The 22,427-nt window shown below is 35.5% G+C and overlaps 1 protein-coding gene across 1 annotated transcript; it reads left to right on the plus strand.

Moving 5' to 3' along the window:
- The first annotated feature begins 10,895 nt into the window (after nucleotides 1-10,895).
- On the plus strand, nucleotides 10,896-11,849 carry LOC124960048 (olfactory receptor 10AG1-like). Its single transcript, XM_047518573.1, has one exon. It carries the CDS (start codon nucleotides 10,905-10,907, stop codon nucleotides 11,847-11,849), a length of 945 nt encoding a protein of 314 aa, XP_047374529.1. The 5' UTR covers nucleotides 10,896-10,904.
- Nucleotides 11,850-22,427: the final 10,578 nt, after the last annotated feature.

Raw genomic sequence — 22,427 nt, forward strand, 5'->3', positions numbered from 1 at the left:
CTGGTAGTCTACTCTCTGATAGGCTGATGTTCTCAATATAAGTCTGAGACTTGCGGAATAAACTTCTTTTGGTTCCTGTGATCAAGAAGAGCGTACGCATTGTGATTGTCCCTGCGGGCGCTGGGCAATCATAAGTGGTGCCGAAACCCTGGAACTCGAGTTACAAAGAAGGAACTGATCAGGTAAATACAGGGTAAGTAAAGTACAGTCTGACCAGGTTAAAGTTCGTGGGATAAGCGACGAGTTAAAGTTCGCGGGATAAGCAACGGAGTTAAAGTTTGCGGGATAAGCGACGGAGATTGAGTGTAAGTGCTTTCGCTTTTGTTTTGCTAGTTAAAGTGCTTTGCATTCTGTTAGTTTAATAGAGAAATATGGGCACTGAAATGTCACGAATGCGCATGAAAGGTCCCTTAAAGGATTTGCTCCGGGCCAATGGAATTCCTCTTGAAACTAAAACAGCCCGAAACTTTTTACACGCAGTGGAAGATATTGCGCCATGGTTCTTGGACGAGGGATTACTGAATATCCCTCAATGGGAGCTTGTAAGGGAGGATTTGAGAGCAGCAGAGAGAGTAAAACCATTACCCCTGGGAACCATGGTCATATGGATGTTAGTTAAAGGGTGTTTAGATACTCCTAATACCAAATGCAGAGAGGCCATAAAACAAGGGGAAGAGGTTTTGGAGGAAATAAAAGAGGAAAGGTCTAAAGCATCAGAAAGGGCGTCAATAAGATCAGAGACAGACAAGGAAAATGAAACTGGGTGTGAGGATAGTTCAGATGAAGAGGAGGATTTACTATGTAGAACAAAAAATCTTGCTATTACAGGATCTACTAAAGAAAAGATGGGGCAAACACACACCACACATGGTGACCCTGCACTCTCAGCTCTTAGAACCAGCCCAACCATCAGTGGCATGTCCTAGTAAGGAGTATAATATAGAAGCCCCAGTCCCCACAAATATTGGGAGATAATTGTTTCACAATTTTCTGCGTCCAAACCTGAATTGATTACTAACCAGGATTAAGGGTTAAAAATGCCCTAGGCATCAAGTTTCTGCTGGAACAGTTTATCCCCTTTCAGATCCAGATCTCAGTCAAGGCTTACATTGAAATGTAAATAGAGAAAGCCTAAAGGCTCAGTAGGAGACCAGTCTCAAACCCAAGAAAAAAAAAAAAAGAAAAGAAGAAAAAAAAAGAGCAAAAATTCTTACCTGAACTCCAGCAAAAGTAAATTTCATGGTGCTTTACTAAAGTAATTAACGGCTGTATCATTTTTCCAGGACTCTTGTTTTTTTGAATTCTACATATTTTTTGAGCTCATGACTTTTTTGATCAGTTCTATTTTTTTTTTTTATTCAACTAGAGTTTTTGAACATCTGTTACATTGCAATGGAGATTCACCTGAAAAGTTTCAAGGCCTTTGATTTTGTGTTATGTGTATGTCGTGCTGTCTGATGTCATGTTTTGTCTGTATCAAAACTGAGCGCTCCAAAAATTAAAAAAATAAAAATGGATTCAAATACTTTTAATTCACGTGATTTAAAAAGGTTCAATTTAAATTGGGTAAACTAATAGAAGTAAAATGTCTTGAAAATAATTCGCAAGTCTTTAGGTGGTCAAATTGATAAAATATTGATGTTAATAAAATATTTAACATCAATTTTTCTAGGACTTTCCTTCAACAAGAAAAAGATGGCAAATACTGTTCAGGACACTTATCTAATATCTTGGGCTTTTTAAAGAAAATAAGTGAATTAGAATTGACATGCATGGGATTACTCAAATGTGTTTGTAGAAAAAATTGTTTTGTGTCATCACTAAACTAAAAACAAGGTTACTAAGAGTTATGTCCTAATAGGTATAATTCTATATACAAAGGGTTCTAAAAGTTTCAATTAGAGTACTATAAACAACAAAATATTTAATCTTATTAAAATAGAGTAATTTTTTTAAATTCAGAAATTTCATAAGAGTTGTTTCAGAATGGGAACAAAAAGGTGACAACAGGAAAGAGAAAATAAAGGTTCTGGGTATGGAAATATATTTAGTAAAACTGAAAAACAAAATGTTTCTGGGTAAGAAAGTGCTTATGTGATAAAATACATGAGGGTCTAAATAAGTGCTAGGAAAGTCTGCAAATAAACAAAAAGGGGGAATAGGGGAGACCTTCAGGTCCCCTAAAGATAAACTTTCTCTTTGCCTCTTTATTTTAAATTTTTTAACTCTGGATAATGAAGGTCGCTCTGCCACTGAGAGACATGGCAATCATAAACAACATGATAGAGCGACGGTAAAATGGAAGGATGTTCTTACAGGACAATGCAACGGCCCAGACCCGGTGCTTTACTGGAGCCACGGCTCGGTTTGTGTGTTTCCACAGGATAAAACATCGCCTATCTAGGTTCCTGAGCGACTAACTCGACCAGTGCCAACGCTACCAACAAGAAACTCGGACCAACATACTCCTGATGACCATGATGCTCGTAGCCTTTCCCTTCTTGAACTAACTTACAACCTCTTTTTAGTCTCTTAGGAGGAACAGTTCAACTATGTACCTTTCCACCTACCCCAGTTTGTGTGTTTCCCCCTTTTTATGTTTTTGCTAACTAACAAAACAACTGCTTCTCTCAATTGTACTTCAGATTTATGCTATCTCTCTCAATGTTGGAATGCTTCTAGGTTTCTGCTGGCAGTCTTAATGCGTGTTCCTACCTTCCTACCAGTCCCAGTCTCTGTTACAGATGCGGAATTGCCAGTGTTACCATCAAGAAACAGGAGAGATTTTGGCATCACAGCGGCCGTGGTCGCCATGGTAGCAGTCTCTGCAGCGGCAGCCACAACCGCAGCAGCAGCATTGACACAACCATACAGACAGCAACAACAATCACTTGGCCAAAAATACAGCTGCAGCCTTACAGACTAAAGAGACCCTAAAGCAACATCTAACAGCAGGCATACTCCTTGTAAATCAAAGAGTGGACTTACTACAAGAACAAGTGGATATCTTGCAAGAACTTTTGGGACTGGAATGTGTTTATCCTTTAAGAGCAGTGTGTGTCACCCCTATTACTTATAATAACCTTAGCTCTGTGGATATGTTATCTAAAAATCTCTCTGTCTACCTTACTGGCAATTGGTCATCTATGTTTGATAATTTAACCAGTCAGCTACGTGCAGAGTCAATGCCACCAGGGTTCAAGTTGCATTGGTATCTAAAGCCCTGGGATTGACAAAACAGTGGGCTGGAACAGTAGCTGTTCTGATTATTATCTGCTTAGGGATAGCCTATGTTATACACAGCCATATCAGAGCTCGCCAAGATGCCTGATGTCATCAATGGGCTATAGTACAGACTTTGACAGCCATTGAGACAGGCACATCCCCCCAAGTATGGCTAAGCATGCTGGACCAGTAGTCAAAGACAGGTAAGATCCGTGGAAATGCATACCAACCTAAGACAGGGTTCTGATGCCTGGAGGTCAGAATTCCAATGACGGGTAAGGATGTAATTTTCCATGGACAACCTAAGACAGGCATGGTCCCAAGTCATCTTTTCTTTATTTAAAGAATAAGGGGGAGATGTCAGGGGTGGGCTCTGAGGGCCCCAGAGCCGCACCGTGGTCTGATCTCTAAGATGGCACCTGGCAGCTTGCCAGACATAGCTGCACTCATATTCAAGTTTTAGGAAGTAACTCTGGTTGGCTGTTGTACATGAGGCAATCCTGGTATCTGCCTGGAGACTGTTCCTTGATAGGCTGACTTTCCTGGTAGTCTACTCTCTGATAGGCTGATATTCTCAATATAAGTCTGAGACTTGCGGAATAAACTTCTTTTGGTTCCTGTGATCAAGAAGAGCGTACGCGTTGTGATTGTCCCCGTGGGCGGTGAGCAATCATAAGGCTAGTCATGACAAAGAAGTCAGCTCAATGATGTGATTTTCACAAATTCAAATGCCATTAAATGTAGATCTGTTAGCTCTCCCCTTATTATTCAGATATCCATGGGCACTTCTTAGATGTGAATCTCCAACTTCACTGGCAGTCAAATAATTAAAATTTAAAACTCAATGCAGTATCATGACTCAACTAGAGAATGAACCACAGGATTAACTAATCTTACGAAGGCTCTTCTTGGCCATTTCTTTCTGTTGTGCCATTAAACTTCTGTTTGCCTTCTATTCTGCATATTGATATATTCTCTTTGGAACTACGGAACCATATTTTTATAATTTTAATGGAAAATAATAGCTGTTCAATGAGACCACCATTGTGCTTGACAATAAACATAGTCTTTGGATTCTCCATGTTCCCTACCAAATTAAATCAGTTGAATAAGATAGTACATGCTTATAAATCTCAGTTTCTTGGGAGATTGAGGTAGGAGAATGGCAAGGTTTAGGCCAGAGTAGGCAACTAAGAAATAGCCTTTCTCAAAATGAAAAATGAAAAAATTTGAGAATATAGTTAAATTGTCAAGAATTTCTGGGTTTAATCCCCAATAATAACAATAATAATAATACTATTTTCCTCACGCAGAGCATAGTAAACTCCAAGGCCTTCCTTTTCCTCACACATGCCTCTCCCCCACCTCTCCCTGCACCACTGGAACTTGATCACTACTAAACAAGAACTAATGACAGAGACATAAATCACACTTAATCAGAGTGACACCCTTGTTCTAGGATGGGACATTGGGTGGTCTGTGTCCTAAAGTCTCCTTTCTTGCCCTTTCCAGGGAAAACTTCAGCACTTTAAGCAAGCTCAGGCAAAAACAAGCAGAGTTCACGGTATTCCATCCATTACACCTGGGAAAGACCTCAGCCCAGGAAGAAGGGCTGGAGTGAGGAGGGAGCTCTGGTCACTCAGGTCTGCACTACCCACCCTGTCTTCTCTCTGTGTCTTGCTGTTTTATTTTTTCTTCTTCTCTGTACATTTCACACTTCCTATTTCTTTTCTCATTTCATAAACTTTGATTAAAACAAAACAATCCATAAGTACATTATAGCCATTGTGAAGTCTAGTTTCCTCCAGGGATGGTTGTTGTGGCTCTTTGGCTGCTTAGTAAATTGCTTAGACTCTTTTGTTGAGGCTGGTTTCCATTAAGGTGTGCAGTACCTGATGTCTCTGCACTCCACCCACTTTATTTTAAATTGATCATGCTTACAGGACTCACTTCCTCTGTATCACTCATTGCTCACAGTAATTTATTTGTCAGCTAATAGATTGTGCTTACACATCTTGAGTGAGAAAATGTACCCAATGCTGATACATGTGTCTGTGATTAGAAGATACATTATAGGAAATAAAAAAAAATGTGTTGGAATTTAATTTGTATTTCCTCACAAGTCGATATTGCATAAGGAATGAATGGTTTGTTGCTTGACTCTCTGGACCTTCCTGAGTGTGTAGGGGGTCTTGTTCTTAAACCTGGTCTTTCATAAAAGTAGGAATAAATACTTTTTGTCAAATCCACTTTATTTCAGTTATTTTTGTTGAATTCCTTTCAGATCTATTTCATGCTGTATTAGGCAGTGTTCTCTAGAGGAACAGAATCAACAGGAAGTATGATTATATAAAGGAGATTTATTAGTTTGGTTTGCAGGACCAGAAGTTGGATATTCTAAAATGGCAGTCTGTAGCTGGTGAGTTCAAAGAACCAGCAGCTGTGCAGTCCACACTGCTAGATCAAGGATTCAACACTCTTTTGATCCTTCTTGTTCTGGGTTTCTGCTTCTTGGAATGCACATCCTCTTGGACTACCCTAGTCCAAGACCAAGGCTTTTGGAAACTACATAGAGAATCACTGGCAGAGTGCACTTTGGAAAAGTGAAGAAGCAAGAGTCTGATATCCTCAGAGCATTGAATCAGAAACTAAGAACCTATTCAAGAAGATTCTAACTTGCATCTGCATCTGCTACCTTGTTCTTCCAACTTTTATTCCATCCAAACTTACATCCTATTGGGTTTTGCTGCCCACACGTAGGGAGGGTCTCACTTCACTTCATATCCCACATTTCAGTCATTCCTAGACACGCCCACATTGACACCCAGAAGTCTCTTAATCATTAGCGTCTCTTAATCCAGTCAAATTAACCATTACACATTATAAAAAAGATATAGCTGTATATAGTTGTAACATTGTGTTTTCTAGTATTACTTGCCAATAAAGTTGTTACCTATTTAATAATAACCTTGGGAAAAAAAAATATGCTCAGGCCCTAGTTACATGAACGTTTTCCATTAACAACAACAGAGAGCCAATGTTTTTGGCATACATGGCCATGTTAGACAGCCTGCCCAAAGTAGCTGAAAATAGATGGGGGTTACAGTCACATTATAAAATGTACTATTTTAAATGCTCTTATAAAAGTCAGTTTCATTTTCTGAAACAATTCACAATTCATTATAGGCCTATGATAATTTCCAAGACTTTAAAAACATGAGTGTAGTTGACAACTTTGTTCAGCTTTATCATTTTCTGATTTTTCACTAATCCATTGAGGAAATGTGGGTAACTAACATTGACAAAAGTGGAAACACTTTCAATTGAACAAAGGGTGTTTTTTGGAAGAATTGAATATCCACACACACCCAAAAAAACATGAGCCAAAAAAAATCTAAAAATCTAGACTTATGAAAAAAAGAATTAAAACCAACAATAGATATAAATCTAAAAACTATAGAATTAGTAGAAGAAAACACAGAGTTAAATCTTTATGATTTGGACTAGGCAAGAGTTCTTCAGTATGTTACCAATGGCACAATTCATAGAAGACAACATTTTAAAAATTGTCTACATTAAAATTAAAATAGTTTTCTCCTGCTTTGTCATTGTTAAGGTCATGAAAATGCATATGGGGAAAGAATTTGCAAATCACTTATCTAACAAAGAAACTAAATGGAGAATAAGCAAAGAACCCCCAAATGATAACAGCTTGAGAAGAAACAAGTGGACAAGATAATATCATATGTTTGTACATGTGCTATATAGATACCAAATAATCACATAAATCATGTCCAGTAAGTGTAATCATAATTAAAATGAAAATTATACCCCAAATGAGATATTGCCTCAAAGGTGTTCTACAAAGGTAGCTAGATTTAAGATAAAATAAATTTGAGAACAACAAAATTCAAAATTGTTTAATAAGTGTCTTACCTTTGACTAGGGTAGTTCAGTGTATAGGTATAATCCTTTTAAACCAAGTTTGCCCCTCTATCATTCTTTAAACATGTATCAACCTATTCCTATCTGCCATAGCTATACCAAAGGTTCTTCTCTGTTGTGTTTTGTGATTATGCATCTAATTGTGTTGGTTTCTCTGGATGTTGCAGATTTCTTTTTCATAATGTTATAATTATTACATAATCATTACATGAGAGAATCCAACATGAACGTGAGCTGGTCTTTTACTGTGAGTAGTCACTGCTTGAAATTTTAGCTTTTGACCATGGAGATCCAGTTCTGATCATAGAGTGTGTTACTGGTCCCATGGGAATTTAGTTGGAAATTATATTTTGTAGCTTCTTTTCCAGGTTCTTGTATTGTGATTAAATTTTATATGAGGAATTTTGTAAGGAAGTTTTCTGTGCTTTTTCCAGTTTATAACCCTTAAAGAAATAGGTAAGAGATCCTCTTGATAACTTTACCCCATGCCTCCCCATCTGTAACCTAAGGCATAATGTAACCTGCCTGACCAGGGTGGATGTGGTGAGAGAAGACTCATATTCAGAGTCACTTAAGAGTATGAATAGACTGATAACTCAGTCATTTCAATTTCCAATGACAGAAAAATATTCCAACCCAAGACATTGCATAACTGTATCTTATTAAAGGTATCTAAATTTATATCTCAAGTTAAGTGTTTATAGCAAACACTCTGATGTTCTGAGATTTTCAAGGCTCAGCTCTCTTAATGTTCACACACACACAAAAATACAATCAGAGAGAGAGAGAGAGAGAGAGAGAGAGAGAGAGAGAGAGAGAGAGAGAGAGAAGAGAGAGAGAAAGAGAGGAAAATTTATGAAGAAATGAATATATGGCCCAATAGGGTTTTGATTATTGTATTAAACACCTTGATTAGCAACAAAATAGTTCAGTTCAATTAGAAGGCTCTTTGGGAAAGGAGTTGGTCCCAAGAGCAGAGAGTATTTAGTCCTTAAAGAGCATTATTAGATCTGATAATGGACCATACCTGAGAAAGTCTTTAGCCTCATCTTCAAATAAAATAAATTACCCAACATGAGAAATAACCTTGTCTCTCATTTTCCTCTTACTTCCTTATCAGTCAGTAAAGGTTAAGTATTATATTTGACCATGATACAAATAAGTCAAAACACTGTGGTTGTCTAACTCAATTTTATTTTCTATATATCTGTATTTTTAACATTTAAGTATAGAAAATTTTGAAAAATGTATTTTTTTATTTGAAAACCCTGATTCAGAATGGACATTATACTTTTCTGGCTTTAGTACATGTAAGATCAAAGGAGATCAAAATGTAAAGTGCTTCTTAAACTAATGAGCCCATATTTTAACAACTATCATAATACTCTTTATTATCATTTTTTCTGCAATCATTAGTTGTTACTATATATTAAGGTTGTATTTTATATTCAATGAATCTGGGGATATTATTGTATAAAACAAAATTTTATAGTATTACAAACAAGATAGGTAACAGGTATTATTGAAATGGATTTGCATTTTTTCTCAGCACCCTCAGAGGTATTTGCCTGTTATTCTGATCACTATTCCTTATCAGTCTCTAGACTGAATTTGAAATGAGTAAATGAAAGAACTATGATTAATATGCAGGAGAGCATAGTAAAACTCTTCCTGGGTAGTCTGAAACTGAAATCCTATCTTTGAAATATCAGTATTAGAGACTTATTACTGATTATTTTAAAAAACTCACTTACAACCATTTTCTATATAGGGATTCATTTATTTTTTTTTGTTTCCTTTCTTTTAGTTGTAACTAATGACATGATTGTATGTTCAGATTTTTTCATACATACACAACAGCGGCATGCTGAAATCAGGGTAAACCTTTCTGCTTAAATATCGATCAGTCCTTTATGGTGAAAACCTTAAATGATTTTATGTTCATTTTAAACAAAAATATGATTTGGTTATCTATATTCACCCTCCTTTCTATGGCTTACCAAACCTCCTAATGAAAGCAACTAGGACTTAGTACATATGGACCAACCTCACCCACTCCCTCCAGTCCCCAATATCCCCATTTCTCTTAACCACCACACTCTACTCTTGCTTTGGTGAGATCAACTTATAGCATCTTTAGAGTGCCAAAAATGAAACATGAAGAGGCTGGTCTGAGGATGTGGCTCAGTGTTAGATTGCTTGCCTACCACATGCAAGGTCCCAGGTTCAATCTCTAGAAGTGCAAAAAAATATTTAAATACAGAAAAAATTGAGAGACCTATAAAATTGTGGAAGACTGTATATACATTATACATAAAATGTACATGTATATGTAAACATATATGTATCTATATATTATAGGCTTTACTTATATTTACTTTAATATTTTGATCAAAATATTAATGTGTATTTCACTTTGGTCCTCTGAGTCACAGAAAAACCTTTGGTTGCCCAAGTTTTATGCACTCCATTGCTATACACGCTTTGTCTATACATTTTTGAATTTGAAATCCGATAACAGTCCACACTTAAAGAGTCTTTGCATATGATTAGAGAAGTATCTCCCCTTTGCAGTAATTTAGTCTCTTATAGCTTTCATATGACTTAACACATGAGCTGAATGTTATCTAGTGCCTCCTCAAAGCAATGAGAAAAAAATGCCACTAGTGCAAGAGTAAATGAAACTACACATTGCTAGTCACCCTCAGTGCCATCTCTGTCAAATGGACATGAACCAAAACCATATGCATATGACAAGCTCGATCCATAGCTGAATGTTTACATTTTGTCTAGAAACCAACCTAACACCTTTGGGACTAGTCCAATGAAGCAGTCAATGTGACTTGCATGCAATTTTTCCAGTAGGTAAGCAAATCAAATTTCCACAACACTTATATAATCCATTGCACACACAGTGGGGAGACAATTGGAAGAAAATTACAATCTAGGACCAGAGATAAGGACAGAACATGGGAAATGGAAACAATCACACTCCAATATAATCACACACATGAATGCAATCCTACACATAAGGGAATATATGAGGTCAGCAGCATACAGCACAGTGAGCACAGCAGTGATTTAAGATGATCCCAGAGATGAATTGAAATTGCTGTTTTTTTTTTTCATACAGTAAATATATAAATTAAACGTGCACATCATAACCAGATTGCTTTCTGGAGCATAGATGTACATGTGAATACTTCTCACTGTTGAGGTTTCTGAGACAATAAGGACACACTGATTTCTCTTTTCAACACTAAAAAATATGATTAAAATTTATGAATTACCATTTTCTAGACCTTAAATTGAAATACAAATACATGATTCAAAAATAATTTTCCCCAATATGTAATTGGCTGTTTATTATTATTTCTTTCTTAGCAAGAAATACAGAAAGTTAAAACTGAACTGGAGGATGGAAAAAATATAGAAACACAACTTATAAAAATTGATGTCATTGATTTCTCAGAACAATGTCAGAAGTCAGACAAAATATTAATTCAAAAATTAATGAATTTTTGAATTGATAATAGCAGAAATAGAATTGGGATCTGTCCCCCCAAAAAGAGCAACTTAGCAATGAATTGCTGTATTTAATAAAAATTTTTGAAATGTGTGCATTTATTTATAATAAAATAATGTTTATAATCTTATAATCTGAATTATATATGAGAAGACAAAAGCCCAAGACAGTGAAATGACTCTTACTTCTGGTGAAATCTTTCCCACAGATGAAGCTTGAAGAGATAGAAACAGAAGATAATGTCTCCACAGTGGTGCAGTTTGTCCTTCTGATATTTTCTGAACTTCCAAACCTCCAGGGGTTTCTGTCTGGGCTGTTCTCCATCATTTACATGGTTGTTCTCATTGGGAACAGCCTCATAGTCATAATAACCAGGCTTGACCCTGCACTGCACAAACCCATGTATTTTTTCCTGGCAAATTTTTCTATTCTGGAAATCTGCTATGTTTCAGTCACTCTCCCCAGGAAGCTGGTCAGTCTTTGGACTCAGAAAAGGAAAATTTCCCTACTGAGTTGTGCCACCCAAATGTGCTTCTTCTTTGTACTGGGAACTGCAGAATGCTTCCTCCTGGCTGTGATGTCCTATGACCGCTATGTGGCTATCTGCAAACCTCTGCACTACCCTTTAGTGATGAACCCAAAGAAGTGCCATCAACTGGCAGCTGGTGCCTGGCTTGGGGGAATGTCAGTCCAGGTAGGACAGACATGGCAGATATTCTCTCTGCATTTCTGTCATTCTAACCAAATCAACCACTTCTTCTGTGACATACCTCCCCTTCTTAAGCTAGCCTGCGGGGACACTTCAGTGCATGAGATGTCTGTCTATGTAGTAGTGATATTCATTGCTGTGGTCCATTTTATGCTGATAGTTGTCTCTTACAGCAAGATCATGGGTACCATTCTGAGGTTGCCCACAGCCCAAGGATGCACCAAGGCATTCTCCACATGCTCCTCCCACCTGCTGGTTGTGGTTTTATTTTTTGGATCAGCTTCCATTACCTACTTCAGGCCCACATCCAGCCATTCTGCAGGAACTGACAAACTGCTCTCTCTGTTCTACACCATAGTGACTCCCATGTTCAATCCTGTGATCTACAGTCTCAGGAACCAGGATGTGCTTGCTGCTCTCAGAAGATTATGCCTTGAAACATAGTGTCCTGAGATGAGGTTATTTTAGTATATTGTCACAGGTATCAGAGAAATATTTCAAATCTCTCCATTCTACTTTGGGAGGGTAATATCTTCAAACGTATGACATAATTCTGTTACATTTAAATTTACTTTGTTCACATATGTATATAGGGAAATTTATCTATAGTTGTGGTCTCACCTAATAAAAGTCATTTCTCTTATGTAAAATGTTAAAGTGCATCACGTTTGCCCTATTAATTAATTAGCAGAGATTAAATTATAAGATCTTACAAATTAAATTGAAAGGAAGATTGAAATATATCTAAATATATTATATCTAAATATATTTATATTGTAGATGTGCCTGTATAGGTTGAAATTCTCTTTATTATACTGTAGGTGGGACATCATTACCATAGGTAGTTGTATAATGGATGTCTGTTAAGGAAATAATAGAATGAGTGAATGAATAAGTGAATGTTACTTGTGCCTCCCACAGAGTTCTGGCAAAATCTATACACTTTTTGGCATTACTAAGCACTGGGATAACAATGCACCAAAGTGGAATATATCCTGAATATTTACAAAAGAAAAGATGCATGGGCCAGGTGACGTGGTAATTTCCTGTAATCCCAGATAATCTAGGTGGCTGTGGCAGGATGATCTCAAGCTTGCACCTCCACCTGCAATTTAGCAAGACCCTCAACAAGTTAGCAAGATCCTGACTAAAAATTAAATAAAGTAAAATAAAATAAAAAGAACTGGGATCTTATCACAGTTATAAAATACCATTGTATTCAATCACCAATAACAAAAAAAATAAGGAAAATAGAGCAGGAATAAAAAGCATAAATGCTTACAGGTCTTATCCTCTCATCTTAGTAACTTGCTATGAGAGCACATGATGTAAGAAAACACGACTGTCTTTCAAAACGATTTTCTTTTGCTCATATGTTTTCCTCCTTTGATGTCATGGCTCCAGGAGACCTTTCATAATTATTTTTCTTCCTCCACCCTTTTATTTATTTATTCTTTTATTTATTCTTTTAATGATGCTGAGAATTGAACCCAAGTTTTTACCCATCCTATGATTTTCCTCTGCCCTGAGCCACATCCCCAGCCCTCATCTCTTTCTTTACTACACCCGGCAGCCAGTCCCCACCCTATTCCTATTTTAGGCTGTATATCTGTGAGTTAAAACTTTGAGGACATGTTAGAAGCTATTTTCAGGAATACATAAAGTTCACACAGCTGTGCTACACTACCTCACCTCTTCTTTCATGCTTTCAACTCATTTTAAAGTGATTAAAATTAAGTCGGTGAGCAGATATTGAAAGCAGAGGCAACAATCAATAGAACCAAAAATGCCCACCCATCCAGTATCACATTCTCAGATAATTTGTCTTTTTGTATGTTTGTTTTGTCCATCTGAAAATCATTCCATCCTATAATTTTAGTTATGATAGTGCACACAATGCATGAACATGTTAACTCTACATTTCTCTTAACAAACTATATGCATCCTACTACCATCTATAAAGATGTTCTACATTTATTCATTTGTGTATATTATTTTCAAAAATACATATACATATATCTCTTACAAATTAATGCTCTGTACTGAATCTGGAATTTGGCATACAGTACATGAGCAAGACCATGCCAATATGACTGTGGTGATAAAAATGAAGTTTGTAGCAGAGATGCTTCTGGTAGTTGTTTATTATCTGAAACTTGATAAAGCAAGAATCAAAATGTTACTGGCACCAAGCTGTTCCGGAAGTTCAGATAACTGAGTTCCATGCTTCACATTCTCAGCAAAGTGTTAAGTAGTTAAATGTCATCTAACTACATTTTATAGCATTTAAAATTAGTTAAAACAGACAATGTGCTCATTCTTGTTAACACACAGGATTATTAGAAGGTACAACTATTCACCTAAGATAAAAAAAAAAAAAAAAACCTTTATGAGGGAAACATTGAAATGTTGTCTGTATTCAGATATAATTCTTAAATGAATCACTAGCTATGTATTATATATTTAAATTCATTGAGATAACCATACAATGCTATTTTTTGAAGAAATGTATATTCACAATATTAGTTATCTACACAAGTAAGCTTACTTGTTTACACATTGAAATTACCTTTAGCAATTTATTTAGTTTTTTAAATATTGACTATTCTCTTGGGAAGATAAATTTGAAATTAATTGACAATTAATTGTAAAACCCTTTAATCAAGATGAACACATTAGAGTTTGTATCTTAAATGACTTAACAAATAATACCTTGGGAATAAATGTTATATGGTGCATCAGTGAACAATTTATTTCAGTTATGAATTTATTAAAAAATAATGTAAATATTAGTCCTTCTATTCATTGAAATATTTTGGTATAAAGAACAAGAATCCCTAGAGATATCCACATCTTAATCCTGGAACATCTGAATATGCTGCATCACATGGCAAAGGGAAATTGTACTCGTTAGTAAGATTTTAAAGCCTAAGAAAGGGAGATTATTCAGGTCAGACCAATCTAATAACATGAACTTAGAAAGAGAAGGAAAGATGGGATGTACTTAAAAAAAAAGTCTCCTAATGTGGAAGACTTTATCCAGTCACTGGAAGGAGGGCAGAGTACTCAGGGTCTGAGACCCCTGTGGAAGATGGGACTCTGCCGCCTGACTGTTTTCAAACTAGAGCATCAGCTTCCTTCTGTCTTTGGATTAGAACTGAGGCATGAGCTTCTCCTGGGTCTCAAGTCTGCTTAACTTTCAATAGAACTGCAGTATCTGCTCTTCAGGTTCTGAGGTCTCTGGATTTATATCAGTACTAAACCACTTGCTCTTCTGGTTCTGCAACTCACCAACACACTCTGCAGATCTTGGATTTATCAGAATTATAGTAACATAAACAATGTCCTGTAAAAATGCAAGCCTTATTATTAATATATATGAATCCCAAAATGTAGTGTATTTGTGTATGTATATAAATAACCTGATTGTGTCCTGACAAGTGATGTGTCGATAAGGCCATTTTATGGTATGCTCATGCTGGATCCTGCAGTTCTCAATTCCATTTTATTATTTTGCATGTATTCAGTTCCCTGGTGAATTCCTTCATCTTTCCATCATTGTTGATGTAGTTTTAAGTCATTTTCTTAAAATATTATTGTAGTTATTTTAAAGTCCTTGATTGTCATGCACAATGAATGAATGTGTTTATTTTCAGTGTATTTTGTCTTACCTAATGATCAGAATGACTCACCTATTTCCATATGATGAATTTGTTTATTTATTGAATATAATATATCTTTTTAAAATGTAACTCTGTGGTTTGGGTGAGTTTCTCTTGCCTAGAATGCATATGTTCCAGAGGTAGATCCCCATCACTACTCAGAAGAAAAGAGAGATCGAAGCTCTCCCTAAGTTCATACTTATAGAGGAGACATCAGTAACTGGTCCTATGCTGTGATAATAAGTAAGCTTACAAAAATATTGGAGTTCCATGAATGATAACTCACACTTAAATCTCATTGTTTTAGGGGAAATATGTGTACAATATTTATCAGTGTTGTTCGATAGATCTTGAGAACCTGTGTTGACTAACTGGCATGGTTTTGCTACCATTTCAGGATATCTGGCAGAAGATGCTTGTCTAGGAACCTGCCACTTCTCACCAAGCACCTGCTGGTTCCAAATGCTGTAGAAGCCTCCATCACGCTCACCTTCTATGTCTCCAAAATACATATCATATTCAGTATTGGTGACAGTAACACTTTTTAAATTGCATAAGATTTTTGATATAATTTAAATGGCAATATACATTTTTACATTTTCAAATTATTTTGAAGAAACTTCCAAGTAACAGATTTTTTTATAAAATTCTATCTTAAAAAAAAAAAAAACTTCACAATATTATAGAACATGGAAAGTCCCTATCCAAATTATTACTGACAATATGTTTATTATGGTTGATGATCTATTTTTGGAAAAAAATCACAGTGATAACCCTTAACTCTACTCTAGTCATCATTGTATATATATCTGTTTAAACTGTTTGAGTTGCTCACAATGATATGAAAATGCATGCAAATGTCCTTGGTTTTATTGGTAAAATAACCAACCTAGGCAATTGGAAAAAACTTCCTTTCTCAGTAAGTAGTTCTGTGACAATTGACTGACTGTTGAGCAAAATTTCAGCTATCATGCATCTAAAAGCATAAAAGCTCTGGTCTGCGTCCATATATATGGAAACATATTGATACTCAGTACTGTATCTATTAAGCAATTCACCTTGTGTCAATTCTGCAGGTGTTGAAGAAGCCCCTAATTTAATAGGCTTTTTGATACAGATGAGAGAACTAAAGCATGGATACCTACTGAAAAGTTTCAATTAATTTATTTTCTATCTAGTGATATCATGTTATGATTGGGAAGAATTAGCGTATCACAGTAGTTTAACCCTTTTGTCAATCACACTTATCATTAACCCAGGCATTACTCTTTCCCTACCACAATCTTCCTGCATGTTTCTTTCACTTTTCTCTAAGTAGAATCATTAGACTATCAGAAGTAATGACCTTTGTAAAGTTCTCAGTGACCCATGGCATCTTATGATCTTTTCCTTTCTGCCTTCAGAGACTCCAGCACTTCAGCCTGCCTCACAGTGGACACCCTGGTGATATTCTAACCACCCTTATGGTTATTTGCATGGCCACACCTGGGTGGATCTGTACATGTGCAGTACGAGCCAAATGGCCACTATGAGCCTGTATAGGATTAATATAAAGAGTCTAGCTCATGGGAAGTTAGTGTATCATAAGGCTTTGGAGTCAGCACTGAGGGCTCCAATTCTTTTCCATCACACCCACTAAAACTCTCTGTGCCTTAGCTATCTACCTATAAAACAATAATGATGTGGATGGTTTAACTTTGCCATGATTAAATGAGATATATGTAAAGTGCTTGGGATATCTTTTGGGCTGTAATAAGTCTTGCATAATATCATAGTCATTTTTCACACAATATACTTAATTATTTCCTTTGCTGTGAAGAAACTTTTTAGTTTGATATGATCCAATTTATTGATTCTTGATTTTATTTCTTGCGCTTTAGCAGTCTTATTGAGGGAGGCACTTCCTTAGCCAACATGGTGGAGATTTGAGCGTAATTTTTCTTCTAGTAGGTGCAGGGTCTCTGGTCTAATACCTAGGTCCTTGATCCAGTTTAAGTTGAGTTTTCTGCAGGGTGAGAGTTAGGGGTTCAATTTCAGTCTACTTTATATGTATTTCCAGTTTTCCCAGAACCATTTCTTGAAGAGGGTATCTTTTCTCCAGTGTATTTTTATGGCACCTTTGTCTAGTATGAGATAACTGTATTTATGTGGTATGTCTCTGGTCTTCTATTCTGTTCCACTGGTCTTCATGTGTCTTTTGGTGCTAATACTATGCCATTTTCATTACCATAGCTTTGTAGTATAGTTTAAGGTCTGGTATTGTGATGCCTCCTGATTCACTTTTCTCACTAAGAATTGCTTTGGCTATTCTGGGCTTCTTATTTTTTCAAATGAATTTCATGATTGATATTTCTATTTCTATGAAGAATATCATTGGAAATTTAATAAAAATTTTATTTTCTCTCTCCCCCGCCATCTTTTCTCATGCTTTCTCTCTCCTACTCACTTTCTCTCTCCTCCTTGCTTTTCACACTCTCTCTTGCACACGCTCTCTCTCTCTTTTCCTCTCATTTTCTCTCTTACCCTGAAGGGAGACACTCTGTTTGCTTAATAAACCCTCTTATGCGGAAAAAAAATTATTTTCTCTGTATAGTGCTTTTAGTAGTATGATCTTTTTGATAATATTAATTCTGCCTCTCTAAGAACATGGGTGATCTTTCTATCTTCTGAGGTCTTTTACAATGTCTTTCTTTAACATTCTGTAGTTTTCTTTATAGAGGAATTTTACCTGTTTTGTTAGATTTAACTGTCAAGAATGAGAACAGAGGGCCCATAGAATAGGAGAATATCTTAACCACCTGAACTCAGAGTATTAATTTCCAGGATACATGAAGAACTAAAAACCATAACACCAAAAAATAAATAATCCATTCAATAAATGGACATAGGAAATGAATGGGTACTTCACAGAAGTAGAAATAAGAATGGTCAAAAAAAAAAAATTGACCAGACACAGTGGTGCATGCCTATAATCCCAGCAGCTTGGGAGGCTGAGACTAGAGGACCATGAGTTCAAAGGCATCCCCAGCAAAGGTGAGGGGCTAAGCAACTCAGTGAGACCCTATAAAATACAGAATAAAATAAAATACAGAATAAAATAAAATTTACTAAATAAAATACAGAAAAAAAAATAAGACTGGGATGTGACTCAGTGGTTGTGTGCCCCTGAGTTCAAATCCTGGCACTACAGGCCTGTGTCTTGATGGTCTGTGTCATCTAGTCTCCTTTCTTGATCTTCCAGGAATGAAGTTCAGTACTTTAACAAGCTCAGGAAGGAACCAGCAGAACTTAGGGCACTCCACCCATTACACCTGGGAAAATACTCAGCCCAGGAAGAAGGGCTGGAGTGAGGAGGGAGCTCTGGCCCCTCAGGTTGTCTGCACTAACCATATATATAATAAAAGGTTTATATATATATATATATATATATATATATATATATATATATGTTCAGCATCACTAGCGATTAAAATAATGCAAATCAAAACTACACTGAGAGTCCATTTCACTGCAGTCAAAATGGCAATTATGAAGAATGCATACAACGATATATGTTGGTAAGAATGTGGGGAAAAATGTTCACTTGTACATTACTGGTGGAACTGCAAATTGGTGTAACCACTTTGGGAAACAGTGTGGCAACTCCTCAGAAAACTTGGAATGAAACCACCATTGGACCCAAATATCCCACTCCTTGGTTTATGCCCAAAGAATATAAAGTCAGCACAGTACAGTGATGCAGTCACATCAATATTTATAGCACCTCAATTACAATAGCCAAGCTATAGAACCAACCTAGAAGGCCTACAGCATATGAATGAATGAAGGAAATGAGATATATTTACACAATCAGATATTACTCAGCCATAAAGAAGAATGAAATTATGGTATTTGCTGATAAGTGAATGGAACAGAAAACTATCATGCTAAGTGAAATAAGTCAATCCCATAAAAACAAAGGCAAGGTTTAAAAGAGTAGGCAACTAAGAAAGACCTTTTCTCAAATTGAAAAATGAAAAGATTTGAGGATATAGTTCAGTTGTCATAAATCACTGGGTAATCCCAAGAATCCATAATAATAATAATAATAATAATTGTAAAAATAATAACAATAATAATAATGCCAGTTTCTTCAGACAAATGCCATAACTCAAGGCAGTGCTTCCTATCACACTTTCTTCTCCTCCACCTCTCTCTGAACTACTGGAACTTGAACACCACTGAGCAAAAGTGGATGACAGGGACAAATCCCCCTAATGTTCTGATATTTTCAAGGTTCAGCTTCTTAATGATCAAAAAAAAAAAAAAAGAAAAGAAAAAAGAAAAAGAAAGAAAGAGCAAGAAGCAGGAGAATTTATTACAAAATATGTGGCCAGATAAGATTTTGGTTGTTGTACCAAACTCCTTGATTGGCAACAGAATGGTTTAGTTCAATTAGAAGGCTCTTTGGGAAAGGAGTTGATCCCCAGAGCAGGGAATGTTTACTACTTAAAGAGCATCAATAATCCTGACAATGGACTGTATCTGACAAAGTAGTTGGCCTCTTTTTCAAATAAAATAAACTGACATGAGAAATAAGTTTCTTTCTCAATTTACTCTTACTTTTTAATCAGAAAATAAAAGGTAAGCACTATATTTGACCTTGATCCAAATAGGTAAAAATTAATATGGTTTTCTGTATTTTTAACATGTAAGTATACAAATTTTTGAAAAAAGTCTTTTGTTTGTAATTTGAAAACACTGATTCAGATAGACCTTATACTTTTCTGGTTTAGTTCTTGTAAGATCAAAGGAGATCAAAACGTAAAGTGTTTCTGAAATTAATGAGCCCAAAGCAAAATGATGATCATCTTTTTCTTTATCATCATTTTATATGGAAACATTTATGATGTTACTATGTGTTAAGGCTGTGCTGTGTTTTATCTGCAATGAGTCTGGGGCTATGATGTTATAAAACAGAAATTTATACTATTAACGAACAAGATAGGTAACAGGTGTTATTGAAATGGGTTTATATTTTATCCTGGGATCATCAAAAGTACTGGCTGTTGTTATGATCATTGTCCTTGTATTAGTCTCTAGACTGAATTAGAAATGAACTCAATTAAAGACATATGAATAATATGCAGTAAAGTATAATGAAACTCTGGGTAGTTCAAACTGAAATTTGATCTTTGAAATCTCATTATCAGAGACTGGTTATTGACTATCTTAAAAACTCAATTCCAGTTATTTTCTATATGGGGTGCATGTATTTCTATTTCTTTTCCTCTTTTTAGTTGTGGCAAATGTACATAATTTTACATTCAGATTTTTTCATACATATACACCTGCATCATGCTCAAATTAAGGAAAACTTCTCTCCTCAAATATCTTTCAGTCCTTTATGGTAAAAACCTTTAAATGATTTTATTTCATTTTAAATAACAATAAAATTTTGCTTTCTATAGTCTACCCTTCTTTCAATGAAAATATCTTTCAATGGCTTACCAAACCTCCTAATTGAAGCAACTAGGACTTAGTACATCTGGACCAACCTCACCCACTCCCTCCCGTCCCCAATCTCCCCATTTCTCTTAACCACCACCTCTCAACTCTTGCCTTGGTGAGATCAACTTATAGCTTCTTTACAGTGTCCAAAATAAAACATGAAGCTGGGCTGAGGATGTGACTCAGTGTTAGAGTGCTTGCCTACCAAGTCCCCAGGTTCAATGTCTAGCACTGCAAAAAAAAAAAAAAAAATTAAATAAATAAAAAAGTAGAGACATATAATTGTGGAAGACTGTATATATATTTATGATAGACCTTAAATATTTACTTTAACATTTCAATGAAAAAAATTATAAAAGATCATAAAATCAATCTTATTTAAACTTTCCTCCTCTGAGTCACAGAAAATCCTTTGGATGCCCAAGTTTCGTATATTTCATTGTTACTTTCATACTTTTGTCTATACGTTTCTGAAGTTAAAATCTGGTAGCTGTCCACACTTAACTAGTCTCTGCATATGATTAGAGATGTATCTCCCCATTGCAGTAAGTTAACTTCTTTTAGCTTTCAAATGACTTAACACATGAGATAGATGTTATTTTGTGCCTCCCCAAAACAATGGGAAAATGCCAGTTTTGCAAAAGTAAATGAGACTAAAAAAATTCTCACTCACCCTTGCCTCATCACTATCACATGGACATGAATCATGGCGTTGGTGTACAACATGCTCATTCCATGGCTGAAGGTCTGCATTTTGTCTAGGAACCAGTCTCACACCTTTGGAACTAGTCCAAAGAAGGAGTCAATGTGACTTGCAATTTGTCTAGTAGGTAAGAAAATCTAATTTTCTGAAAAAAATTATGTATTGCAGTGCATGTAAAATGGGTAGATAATTGTAATAAACTTATTATTTAGGACAAGAGATATGGACAGAACATAGGAAATGAAAACAATCATACTCCAATATAATCACACATATGAATGCACTCCCATACATAAGGGAATAGACTTAATAGAACAGACAAGGTCAGTAGAGTGAACACAGGTGTGATTTAAGAAAGTATCAAAAGTGAGTTGGGGTTACTGTTCTTTTCATACAAAATGTGTGAATCAAGTGTGCACATTCATGTCAAAATTGCATTCTGGAACATAGATGTACATGTGCATACTTCTCCCTGTTGAGCTTTCCCAGACAAGGACAATGAGGTTTCCTTTCCTCAATGCTATGAAACCTGAATAAAATTTATAAATTACCATTTAGAGACCTTATATATAAATTCAAGCATATGATTCAAAAATCAATAATTTTCCAAAATATATAATAGGGAGTTTATTATTATTTCTTAATAGTAAATTTACAAAGAAATATAGAAATTGAAAGCTGAAGTTTGGAAATAGTTCAGAGAAACCTCAACATACAAAAATTAACTTTATGCATTTCTAAGAACAATTTTGCAAGTCAGACAAAATATTTAGAAATTAAATTAATTTTGAATTGATAATAGCAAAAAGTAAATTTGAGATCCTTCTGCCCCAAAAAGAAAAGACAACGGAACTAAGCAATCATTGCTGTACATAATATAAATTGACATATTGAGTTTTTGTGTTTAAGAGAATGTTAAAATGTAATATGTATTCTCATATAGACTAAGAAATATATCAATAACAGTGAAAAAAGACTAAAATTTATCACATGGGTACTTTCATTTATAATAAAAAATATGCCCAACTGCAATCTTAGAGCACCAGGAAGTAATAGTTTGGTTCCCTTACTACACAGAAATCAGAAGGTTCACCATTCACTGCATTATACATATGAATGCAAAAGCCCAAGACAGTGAAATGACTTGTACTTCTGGTGAACTCTTTC

The sequence above is a fragment of the Sciurus carolinensis genome, chromosome 11, assembly GCF_902686445.1.
Source record: "Sciurus carolinensis chromosome 11, mSciCar1.2, whole genome shotgun sequence".
NCBI classification, from domain to species: Eukaryota; Metazoa; Chordata; class Mammalia; order Rodentia; family Sciuridae; genus Sciurus; species Sciurus carolinensis.